General features: G+C 43.7%; 1 protein-coding gene across 6 annotated transcripts in view; it reads right to left on the minus strand.

The window, feature by feature from the left end:
- MYO7A (myosin VIIA) overlaps positions 1-12,961 on the minus strand; it is a 1,239,317-nt gene that overhangs the window by 600,034 nt on the left and 626,322 nt on the right. For all 6 annotated transcript variants that reach the window (XM_069640000.1, XM_069639997.1, XM_069640001.1 and 3 more), the window contains one exon: positions 12,630-12,782. In XM_069640000.1, the coding sequence (XP_069496101.1) occupies positions 12,630-12,782 (153 nt within the window). The remainder of the gene's footprint in view (positions 1-12,629; positions 12,783-12,961) is intronic.

Here is a 12,961-nt window from a genome sequence, read left to right on the forward strand (position 1 = left end):
GATGAGGTTGGGCTGAGGACCCCGAGCCGTGATAGTTCCATTGCTATAAACATTAATGATACACCTGGATGATGAGAAGCCCGCCAAGAGTACTTCCCAGATACAGTATACAGATACAAGATAGCATAACTTAACAAAACCTCATTTATGTAGTATGGCTGCGCACAAACTCTCTTTGTATCAAGCATTTTGCTGGGAAAAGAAACACTTCTTCCTGTTCTATGTAACATTACTTTACATGATGGATACATTGGTTTCTGATGCACCTTGTTTAAGGAAATACATTATATTTTATTCAAATAATTATTAGTTTTTTGTAACTGATTTTAATAAGCAGTCTGTTTTTTTTTGGCTGTTTTATTTGTTTCATAGATTAATTATTTTCGTGTATGCTTCAATAAAATACATAGAATGGATTATTTTGACAAACTTATCGGTTGCCTATTTATGTAAACATAGAAGGTTGCGCATTGTATTTTCAGAACATGCTCCACAAATAAAGTTCTTTCAATGTTAGTTTACGGGTAATGTTCAGGCACAAATATGTGTGCAATATAAGCATGTGTTTTTCTCTTGCAAATTGTAACATTTGCTGTATTTATGTTGCTTGCAATATCATCAGCCAATGTTTTGGGACATTTGGCTAGTCCACACGTGTATCAATGGGCCTCATTACGAGGTGGGCGGTAAGGGATTACCGGCACTAGTAAGGGCACCGGTGCCGGTAATCCCTTACCACCCTACTACGAGTTCCCTTTGCGGGTCCTTCCTTAACGCCTGCTTTTTCCAGGCATTAAGGGCGGGACCCGCAAAGGGATACCTGGGTCAATAATGGTACCACAATGGGGGCTCGAATGGGAATGGGGAATGGCCCTGGTGAATGGGGAATTACCGGTCCCTCCGACCTCATAATGGACCGGTAATTGCTCCATTCACCAGGCCGGAGTCGTAGGGGTTTTGGAGGCAGCCATGGCGCTAATAGCTAATAGCGCCATGGCTGCCTCCAACCTCGTAATGAGGCCCAATGTATTAGTTTTCGTGGCTATGTGTAGAGTGCATCACTGATCACCACCTGCATCTCATGGCACTCTGACTTCTCCTGCCAAACACGTGCATCTCTTTCATTCCAATCATAGGCAGGCTTGTCTGTTAGAAAGGTGCATCCACCCATGCCTTATTGGCATCTGGGAGAGCTTGGGACACAATGCAATATGGTTACAGATAGATATTATCATCAGCCTCGGACTGGCCTACAGGGCAATAGGCCCACGGCCGAAGCAAAAACACAAAATGCTGGTGTGGCGCCATTTTCTTTTGTCAAAGTGGGCCACTTTTTTGGCCAATGTGAGCCACTTTTATTACTTACTTCACTATGTGGCTAGTAGTTTTGACCAGTGTAGCTGAATAAATATTCTTTGAAATGCACAATTTGCATCACATTTTATCAAAAAACTCCCCCTTGGGTACTTTTCAAACAGTGTCACAAAAGGAATGAATAGCCATTTGCAACTGTAGGTTACTTTTTCATTGGTGCCTGAGACAATTTTATGGCCCAGTCCGACCCGGATTATTATCGATATCAAATTATCATGATTTGGACACTCGTTAGAGAACATCATAAGCATCATTTAAGGGTCGCTAAAGGTACCAACTGGTACCACTGACATCCATCCTTTCAACTCCCTTGGTACCCCTTGTGCTACTGTTCTGATTCCTGGTTATAGATTGCAGGGACAGCTCTATGTAGAGAAAGCAAACATGGTTCAATTGGAGCCATGAATGATTTGTGAAGTTGCCGTCCTTTGTTTTTCTCCAAAGCCTTCTGCGCCCTCTTATTGGTTGCTGAGATGCTAGGGGAGAGGCCAAGGGCTAGAACCTCCTCTTCCCAACCTCACTGAAAGTGATTGGAATAGGAAGGACAAATGGACCAGCAGCTATGCATGCTGCTGGTACAGGAAGGTGAACCAATACCAGACTGGGGCCTCATCACAAGGTTGGCGTTATCCCGGCAGTAATTGTGCTGGGAAACCGTCAATGCAAACAGCGTTAACGCTACTTGGTCCGGCTCTATGAGCGCTGGATCACAAGTAACGGTATGGTGGTTAAGCGCCATTCCCCAAGTGTCTTGGCGCCATTAGCGGCACGCTAATAGCACCAAAAACGGGCGGAAACTGGAGATTTTTACCTCCAGCAAAAAGCTGGAGGTAAGACTCCAAACACGACAACCCTTAAATGCAGCGGTAATAGCGTTTGCGCTGCCCGCAGCGAGTCTTCAGTGCTTGCATCCTGCATGTTACAGTGTGTCTCCAGATTGAAGGTATGAGTGGATCACGTAATAGAGGACAGGGAGCAGAGTTGAGGAACAGCAGCTGGATGTGTGGGGTTGTGTCTTATCTTGTGATACTTAGATGTGAGATACCATTTTAGAATAATGCAATGGGCTTTCTTTGGGATACTTTAATGTGAACGCAACTTCTAATGGATACCTAGATGTGAGCACAATAGAGTACAACGCAGAGCACTGCACTTTTTTAGAGATACCAAGTTGTGAAAACAATAGAGCACAATATGAAACAATGCACCTTCTAATGGATACCTAGATGTGAGCCCAATAGAGTACAATACAAGTAAATGCTTTCTTAGGAATATTTAGATGTGAAAAACAATACATTATGGAGAAATGTAATGCGCTGTTTTAGGGCTACCTCGATGTGAAACACCACATCGAAGGATACAGTCCCATTCTTAGGATACCAAGTTGTGAACACAATAGAGAACAATATGACGCAATGTGTTTCTTAGGGATAGCAAGATGTGAACACAATAGATGACAATACAGAAAGATGCAATGCACTTTCTTAGAGATACCTAGATGTGAAACACAATAGAGCACAATACAGATCAAAGCAATGCACTTTATTAGGGATACCTAGATGTGAAACACAATAGAGCACAATACAGAACAAAGCAATGTGCTTTATAAGGGATACCTAGATGAATGCTTTATTAGGGATACCTAGATGTGAAACACAATGGAGCACAATACAGAACAAAGCAATGTGCTTTATTAGGGATACCTAGATGTGAAACACAATAGAGCACAATTCAGAACAAAGCAATGCACTTTATTAGGGATACCTAGATGTGAAACACAATAGAGCACAATTCAGAACAAAGCAATGTGCTTTATTAGGGATACCTAGATGTGAAACACAATAGAGCACAATACAGAACAAAGCAATGTGCTTTCTTAGGGATAGCTAGATGTGAGCACAATAAAGTACAATACACAATTCAATGCACTTTCTTAGGGATACCTAGATGTGAAACACAATAGAGCACAATACAGATCAAAGCAATGCACTTTATTAGGGATACCTAGATGTGAAACACAATAGAGCACAATACAGAACAAAGCAATGTGCTTTATTAGGGATACCTAGATGTGAAACACAATAGAGCACAATACAGAACAAAGCAATGTGCTTTCCTAGGGATAGCTAGATGTGAGCACAATAAAGTACAATACACAATGCAATGCACTTTCTTAGGGATACCTAGATGTGAGCACAGTAAACCACAATACACAACAATGCAATGCACTTTCTAAGGGATACCTAGATGTGAGCGCAATAGAGCATAATGCAGAACAATGCAATGTTCTTTCTTAGGCATACCTAGATGTGAAACACAATAAAGCACAATACAGAACAAAGCAATGAGCTTTCTTAGGGATACCTAGATGGGAAACGCAATAGAGCACAATACAGATCAAAGCAATGCACTTTATTAGGGATACCTAGATGTGAAACACAATAGAGCACAATACAGAACAAAGCAACGTGCTTTATTAGGGATACATAGATGTGAAACGCAATAGAGCACAATACAGTACAGAACAAAGCAATGAGCATTCTAAGGGATATGTAGATGTGAGCAAAACAAAGCACAATATGGAACAATGCAATGCGCTTTCTTAGGGATACTTAGCTGGGAAACACAATAGAGCACAACACAGAACAATGCAATGTGCTTTCTTAGGAATACCTAGATGTGAGCAAAGTAAAGCATAATACAAAATAATGCAATGCACTTTCTTAGGGATACTTAGATGTGAGCGCAATAGAGCACAATACAGAACAATGCAATGCACTTTCTTAGGGATACCTAGATGTGAGCACAGTAAAGCACAATACACAACAACGCATTGCGCTTTGTTAGGATACCTAGCTATGAGCACAATACAGAACAATGCAGTGTATTTTCTAAGGGAAATCCAAAGGTTAACACAATAGAGCACAATATAGAAACAATGCAAAGTGTTTTTTTTTTAAAGTATACCAAAATATGAACACGAGATACCCAATTATAAATGCGAGTCTTTACAATGACTACATGTGCCTCGTTCTGCTGGCTGCGCGTATTTAGTTCACATTCCAGCTAAATGCTAAAATAAATGTATAAACGAAACAGCCCTTTCTTTCAGAAAGAGTCAGCGTTTGATATTTGTAGACTGTTCCAACACATAATCTCTTAAGCATGCACTGCATATTAAGGAGCACCCGATGATCAACCACATTTGTTAAACTTTGCACATAGATTGCGGGACCCCAGCAGTGAACCATGTCACTCTGCAACCTTTTGCAGCACAGTATTTTAGACTCATGATGTCATTGTAGTCTCAGGAAGATGGTCTCACTGACCCATTCAGGGAGAGACAGTAATTACTATAAAGCGTGGTTACTCATTATGCAGCCCATCAGATGTTTGGGACCTCAACCCCCATGATCCCTAGCCAGAAAAGTCAGTGATTAAAGATCATGGGAACTGTTGTCCAAAATACCTCAAGGGCCACATAATCAGTAACCCTGCTATGCAATCAATCCTGTAGCCAACAGACCAGAGCCCTGCCCATGACCTTAGCATTCAGTGGGAGGTTTGCAATGACATGTTTTGGCTCGAACACTGTGTGGTCTTTTTGGTGAATTTCCATAAGTTAGATGGGACACACCCAGCCATGAATCTCATGCACATCGTGCCTACGGAGTCAAATTGCATATGACTGATGAGGTCCAGACGTCAGGAACATGTCTGGGGAGCTTGTATTCTGTTGCAGAGAGGATGTGGTCTTGCCAGATGGGCTGCTTCTCTCATTGGTAACACAGAGGGATTAAAAAAGGTTACATGTGATTTTATCCAATGAGAAAATAAAGAATCAATTTTTAACGAACAAACATCTACAAAAAAATAACACATTGGGCCACATTATAATAGTGGCGGGAACGGTGTGAACGGTGCAGGTAAGGCACAGGCACGTTCATACCATCCCGCCGCATTCCGAGTTCTGCTAGCGGGTTCCTGACAGCCCGCCAGGTCTTACCTGGCAGGCTATGCGGCACCAGCGAGCAGAACTCGTGATTGCACCACCACCATTATCAACAGTGCAGGTGCAACCATTCACCCCACCTCCATTCTGCCCTATAGGGCAGAACGGGGATCGGGAGCCCCGCAATACCGCCACCCGCGAATGGGCAAATACCGGCCCATTCATCTTGTAATGGGCTGGTTATATGCTTGTAATGAGGACCATTGTGTTTTTTGTTGTTTTTGTGGGGGGTTCCCCCTTAAACCTCCTTTTTAAAAAATACTTTTTACCCACCGGTAAAACTACTATTCCTATTCCCAACCACATTTGATTAGTCTCCTAAAATTTATTTTTTTCTAGATGTTTTGCGTTCGTCTAAAATTGCATTCTTTGTTATCTATTCGATAACATCACTGCATACCATTAAAAATGATTAAATGGTGGACAGCTGCCAAGAGGAAGCCCCTCTGCTAGAAATGAATCATAGGACAATACAGCAAGATTATTTTTGAGGAGATCACCGAGCCCTCTTCGACACAACCAGGTGAGAAGTCGGGGGATATATTGTATGGAAGTAACCACTGGACACACTTCTGGGAAACCTGTTCTAAATGAACAGGGTAGATTTGGAGCTTTCAATGGGTGGGTGATGTACCTCAAATGAATAGTGGGATCTCACTTTGCATTCAAATAGAGGTTTTGCCCTCTGCATTAGAAAACCTTGTATCCACTTCTGAACTCATTAGGCTGCGTAGATTTTGAAAGAGAATGCAGTCTTTTTCATGAAGCAATCTACTCATTCTTTCATTGTATAAGTTCACATTAACAATTCAATCACAATATGAGTGCGCACATAAGTGTGCAAGTTCAGGGATCACCCTGGTGGCTCCACTGCTGTGAAAGATACCTCGGATCTCTCCTGGGATTCCAAGTGATCTGTTGATACAACCTGGTCAAGTAGTATTCTGGGATCCCTAATGCAGAAATAAGCAGAGCACGGTGAATGGAGAAACCTGTACAGCACATGCCATATACGACTTCGATAGCCTGAACCAATCACAGTCGCAGCCTCCCACGCCTTGAGACAGCTGCAGTCGATAGGACAACTGGGACAATTCAGCCAGATCAAGTGAGAGTGGATGGGCAGGAGGACAACAATGATTTTGGTAAAAAAACCAAAAAGTGCCCCCTCCCAAACAGCTTCCCTTTGTTAACCCCCCCCCCACAATCTTCACCCCAACTGTAAAACCTTCTGAGTTGAATCTTGACTGTCATGGCAAGCATGTTCCCTTTGATTATCCAAGTAATCTAAGGAGTCTTGTTTCAGCTGAGGCAGCTCAGGAGTGGAAAACGTTGCACCCCGAAATCCTGCTGCTTTGACTTCAAGGTATCCAGAGAAGGAGAAGGGTGGGTGGGTGGGAAATTAGTATTTGTTTTCAAGTGAACAACATTGTGGAATTTTTAAAACACTAACTTAATTTTATCAACCCAGCTTCTGAATTTCTAATGCTCATTGCTGACCAACCGAAGGCGCAGTTTTATATCTCTTTAGGGCGATGTGTCTTTCTGGACCTAAAGGATTATCATCTGCAACTTTGGAGGCAGAAGGGTAAGGGCCAGCTTTAGAGATTGCTTCTCCTCCTGACAGGGTGGAAGGTAGTCAGGTGTTCTGCATAATTCCTGTAAGGATTTATTTTTAAATTACTGGGATAGAGTAGGAAACCTGGACTGTGCATGTAAAACTTGGACGGGTGGTGTATTGACTAGAGAACGTTCCTGCACTTTAGTTTATGAGGGCTTTATTCAAAGGCTCTCCAGCCTCCTGCTCCAGATGTCATAGGATAGCTAGTCCAGGGATTGCCACCTGTCATTCATGACACCATACAGTTACACGGCGTATTTCAGGCAACCATAGTGTAAAGGTAGCTGATAGCACCTGAATCCAAGTATGAACAGCCCAAGCACCACCACTCGTTTCAGCAGACACCATTGTGAATCCAAAATTAAAAATAAAAAAAATCTCTCTACTCTGGAGTACTTGAGTACCAATTGGATAAATGGAATGACAGCCAAGCAGTGGCAGGACCAATCCCCACCAGCTGGATTCAAAAGGATTTAATCGCGATTCCTGCAAACTCCAAAGCTACCACATCCCAGCAGAAAACAGTCATCTCCCTTGCCCTATGCAGCCCCCTACAATCAACTTTACACATGATGCTCACTAGGCATCCATCTCCAAATACATTACCTGGGTTGACAGATGCTTGCATGGTATAATATTATTTATCTAACATTAATAAGACGCTCAATTTCTTAAAGTACTTCAGATTATAAATGGTACTGTTACTAAACTCAACAGTACTCATTATTTAACATCAGACGGGTGAAAAGTTAATTCTGCTGTTAGAGTCCAACCCTGTAACAAGAGCTCAATGAGCTTATCTATCTTAGTTGCCAGGAAGCCACCAAGTTTTGAAACAACTCCCCACTTGCACATAATGGTCTACCCCATCATCATCATGTGCCCTTTTCTGAGATGTACATGGACATTTCCTCCTTCTAACTCTGTTGCTGAAGCAGGACGCCCAGGTGCCCAAATCCCAGACTCTCATGCCAGCTTTTAACATAAAAACAATCATGTGACAAAGTCCCCTGCCTGACTCAGAGTGAAGGGGGTGTGTGCCAGGGGTATCTGGTGCCGCCAGCCACTAAGCGACGCTGTGCCAGAATAACCCCCATGGCTCTCTCACCTGTACCCTAATTGTGTGGAAGTGGCTTGTCACATGGAGCCAACCTTTTCTGCTGTACCTTTAAGCGATCCTTGAGACATAAAGGTACCTGGGGAAAATAATACCCTCCCGGCAGCACTGAACCAAAATGTAGCCATGGGTCCAGAATATAAAGTCCCCCTTATGCCCCTGGCAGACTAAGAAGCACCTCTCACATGAAACTTCATAAAAGTGCATGTTTCAGAAAAGCCCGAGATGAATGAAGAGGAAGACACACGCGCATGCTTATGCGGCTGTGCTGAAACGAACCTCCTCTTTCCCAGTTTCATTTTATGAGCGGTTGCACCAGGGCAAGACCAGAGTGAGTGGTAAGAGTTTGTTCAGCCCTCTTAAGCCAGTCTCGCGGGGAAGGTAGGCCTAGGATTGTGGGGGTGGGGTGAGATGTGGGCTTCTGGAGAGAGTTTAGGGAAGGTGCAGGAGGCTGGAGGAGGAGATAAAACAGGAGGACGTGCAGTTGGGGAGGAAGAAAAAATGATGGGGAGAAAAGAGGAGGTTAAGGTAGGAAGGGCAGGAGGATGGAGAGAGAAATACAAGTAGAAGGGGGGAAGTTGTAGAGCACAAGGGTTCAAAAACATTTAGAGATACAAGGAAAGTAAGGAGGAAATGACCAAAAATAAAGGGGAATTAAGGAGGAGAAGAAAGACCCGAAAGGATGAAAGGGGACAGAAAGGAGTAGAGGAAGGGAGGTGTGATCCCTCAGTAAGACAGAAGTAGAAAAATAGCCCAGGAGTAGAAAGGCAGCCATGACCAAAGCTGGAGAGAAGGGAAATGGGGCAAGAAGGAGTAACAAGCATGTAGTGGAACAACAAAGCAGAGGAGATAAGAAGCAAGTATAGGAGTGGTCGGTGCAGATGCAAGGAGTTTCTGATTCCCTTATGAAAGATTGTTTGATAGTAGCGGAGGCAGAAGGAGGCAGGGTTGGTTGTGAGAAGTAGAAATAGGTCCTCCACGGAGAAGAAAGAAGTATCACGAGGCAGGACTAGAGGCATTCTGGGGTCGCAACTGGAGGCACAAAGACATACCTCTTGCTGCTGTCTAGGCCTAATATCTGGACATACACAGGCCCTGAGACCCAATAGCAAAGTACTTTCTTGAGGCAGAAAAATCAGATGAAGTCGACTGCGACCAGGGAAATCCGGAAGCAAGCAAGATTTGCAGGGTCACTTAAACCCCATACAGCAGTGAGTAACTGAAATACCTCCAGGACAGCACCCAGGCAGAGACACTTCTCCTTACAACAACATAACTTTTATTTGTACCCAGAAAATGTTTGTTTTATTGAAAATCACACAGAGGCCCTCCTGTGGTTTGCTGCCTCGTCTTTAGTTAACCTAAAGTGTCAGAACTATTACTTTGACTGAGAGACTTTTTTTGATTGATAATACGTCACAGAGAAATCATCCAGTGTTTATGTTATCATGCCCCTGATTAACTCAGAAGGCAGAAACTAGGAACTTACAGAAAGTGAAACCCAGAAAATAAATCCCCTGAGGGTTCACTGGAGTGGTAGGAACGAAGCCGGGGGCGGTTGGGGGGGGGGGGGGTGGATGAGAGAAAGGCTGTGGGCTTTAGCTGCACACATTTAAATACAGCTAATGGCCACTATCAACTCACATCTGTATTGAGGACTCTGAATGGCTTTATGACAGTTCATAAAAAGTTCATAGTGTGTGTTAGAAATAACATACATTATACACAAATAATATATTTTAAAAGCAATTACTGCAGAGCCAGTCAGCTTTTCCCTGATGCAGTGTCACTGATAGGCAGTTTGCCATGCCCACACACACCTGGTTTCTTCCTCAGCCTCGTGAGAAATAAGCACCTTCATTATTCAACATCAGCGAGACCGTCCAGGCGCGTCTATGAAATCTAACACCATGATGACAGAGCTATCCAAAAGGGCAGCAGGACTTGGAGGTTTTGACATAGGCTATTAGATAACAGCTCCCTGTTCTCCCAACTTCCGGCTGAGCATTTCCGGTGTCCCCGGCGTCCAGTGCTCACGACCGTGACATCTGAACTCTGCTGCTCTTGGATTCTGCCTGTGCTGCAGGGCTCAGGGGTAAGGTCGGATTGAGTGGGAAGAAGCGCGCGTACACAGAATAGTGCACGAGCAGCAGATAGCACGCAGTACCGTCTAGACACGGCCTACATCCTGACAACTAAGGCATCATTTATAGCGTTATTCTCCGATCTGTGCGGGTGCATCACCTAACCCTGCTGTTCTGTTACCTAAGGGTTAATAATCGAACTAAGGGACACAACTTTTGACCCCAACAACTACACATGTAAGTGTGAAAGTTAAAAAGTAAGTATGTGTAAAGTTAAACTGTAAGTAGTTAAAGTGAATAAGTAAGAATGAGTTGTGCACAAGAATCTGTACACTTTGGCAGCTTGAAGCACCATATTAACTTTTAATTAGATGTCTGGAGTGTGGGTTGCACTTGCTAGGAATTAGCTCAGCGGCAATGGTACATTATTTATGTAGTAATTGTATAAAGGTACGCTACTACTGTTTACCAGGTGTTTATTGCTCTACCCTGCATACTGTTATAAACTGCTAAATATAGGGTGTCACTAGGCGGAAGTCTCAATCTTCCCTGTTACAATGTTACTTGCCGGCCTTGATATTGCCTTTACGCTTGGAGGCTAAACCTCATTCTGCAATGAAGAAGGTAGATGCATTGCAGTACAAAGATCAGAGCCTCCAAAACACCCGATAGTGCACAGAGGAGCTAAACCTACCAATACAACATTCAAGACTAAAACAGGCCCTACACATCCACAGCTCTCTGAGGCCTACTTCTATGTGCTCACAGGCAGGTAAACACAGGAGAACGCGGACACGGACAAGAAACATGCCGTGCCTTCACCCGTACGCAGGCTGTATTGTGATGCTATGCGTTTGACCACTATAGCCTTGCTTTGACGAGGAGAGTCAGGCACACGGGTGCTCTCGGACTGGGGTACCCTCCACCCCAGAAAAAAACAATCTATAACAATGTCAATATCCTGCCAAGCACCCATAACAGAACGTGTACCTGCCTTTCTCTGTCATCTTAATGTTTAACAGACTTTCCACCCTAGGAATTCAAAGGAATTTCAAAAGCCTTTCAAAATTTCTAAAGGCCATCTTGACCTCAAATAAGCTTCTTAGAAGTTCATATCTTCCCGATAAAGACCATGAAAGGCCTGCGTGACCACCAAGATTCTAAAGCACGTATATTTCCCCCCAGAGATCCTCCACCATCGGTGGTTGACAAGCTCTGGCTGCAAAAGGAACTTGGTTACTACAGCAGAATGGTCAGATAGGTAATGGACGAAAACCCGAGAGCCATCGACCACATGTACTAGTTTTTCAGATGTAAGAACCATAACGTTTTGTGAAGCAGCTTTATAGACAGAGGAAAGTTAGGTACATTCATGTGCTATACTATATTGGGTGTCCTACAAATATTCACCAAAACATACAACGTGGAAGCCGGATCAGCAGGGGGCAACAATTCAAGTTGCAAGTTACTAGCCAGCCATAAAGAAGTCATTCATCACCTCCGTTCTATACATACAGCACACCATTTCTTACTCGCCAAGAGTCCCATATCACTAGCCGGTGGCTAGTGGCGAGTGCAAACTTTTCACCCTGCCTGATGCATCACCTCTGCTGCCTTGGGAGGCCATCCTACGCAGAGGCGGTATCAGCCTTCCAGAACACTTCAAACTCTCCAGGTCCAGTGATAACGCTGTGTTAAGGCCCCCCGTTCCCATAAGATATTAGTGTTGGCAAAACCCAGTGTCCTATTCTTCATAGAATCGTAACATTATGGACAAACAATATTTGCTTTAGATAAATGAGCACTTGTATAGCTTTGGGAATGAATGGCCTTCGTGACTATCAGGAGGCCTCTAGTAGGATCATGTGTTACCCTTTACAAATTAAAGTGTTGAGTTTTGTGGACAAGTATAGCTCCCTTGCGGAGCACCAAATTTGCCTCCCACATACAGTCACACTCAATTTGATCCTTGGTCCGGTTTGATATCATTGGTCAAAGAACTCAACTACATTTCATTCCCAGTGTGGCTAGCACATGCACATACTGACACACCCAGTTTTGCTATCCACTCTCAAGTTCTCCACTCCACACTATACCTGAGACAGAGTGGTATGTCCTCTGCTGCTTCTTCAGCTCCTGGTTTCTTGAAGAACCCGTGCTGCCAAATTGCACCCCACACCCCACCGGTCCTCTATTACTCTGCTTCAATCAGTGCGTCCTTGCCACAATGATTTGCAAAGCGAACCGTTGCTTTCCGAAGCTAGGTTCGTGCTCAATAAATATCATAGTAATAACATTACACACTTGTCCATTCTCACTGATCACCAAAGGTTTTCTTTATGTTTGCATGTTTACCACGGGACCTATCAAGCGATACTAGAAAACACGCCACGAAATAACAGCTCGCAATACGGTACTTACATAGATGAGGTGGTCGCGATAGCGAATGAGCAGGTTGCGTAAAATCCCAGCCTCATTCAAGTCCCCCAAGCGGATCATATCCTCTACCCCATGGATAGAGGTCGGGTGCATAGGCTTAATATGGGTGGCATTGGCCGGCGAAATCCAGTGCTCCTGCAAAACAGTAGAACAGAGTTAGCAATCACAGGGAAAGAGGAACACAGATTTTGGAGATATGAGCCAGGGCATTTATTTACAAAAGGAACAACAGTTTATCGTGACAACCTGCAATTTTGTTGTTGCAAACCGTAACTTCATCTCTATCAGCGGCGCTGAGCACGCCGGTGTTCTGG

The sequence above is a fragment of the Ambystoma mexicanum genome, chromosome 7q, assembly GCF_040938575.1.
Source record: "Ambystoma mexicanum isolate Mex_15411 chromosome 7q, UKY_AmexF1_1, whole genome shotgun sequence".
Taxonomy (NCBI): domain Eukaryota; kingdom Metazoa; phylum Chordata; class Amphibia; order Caudata; family Ambystomatidae; genus Ambystoma; species Ambystoma mexicanum.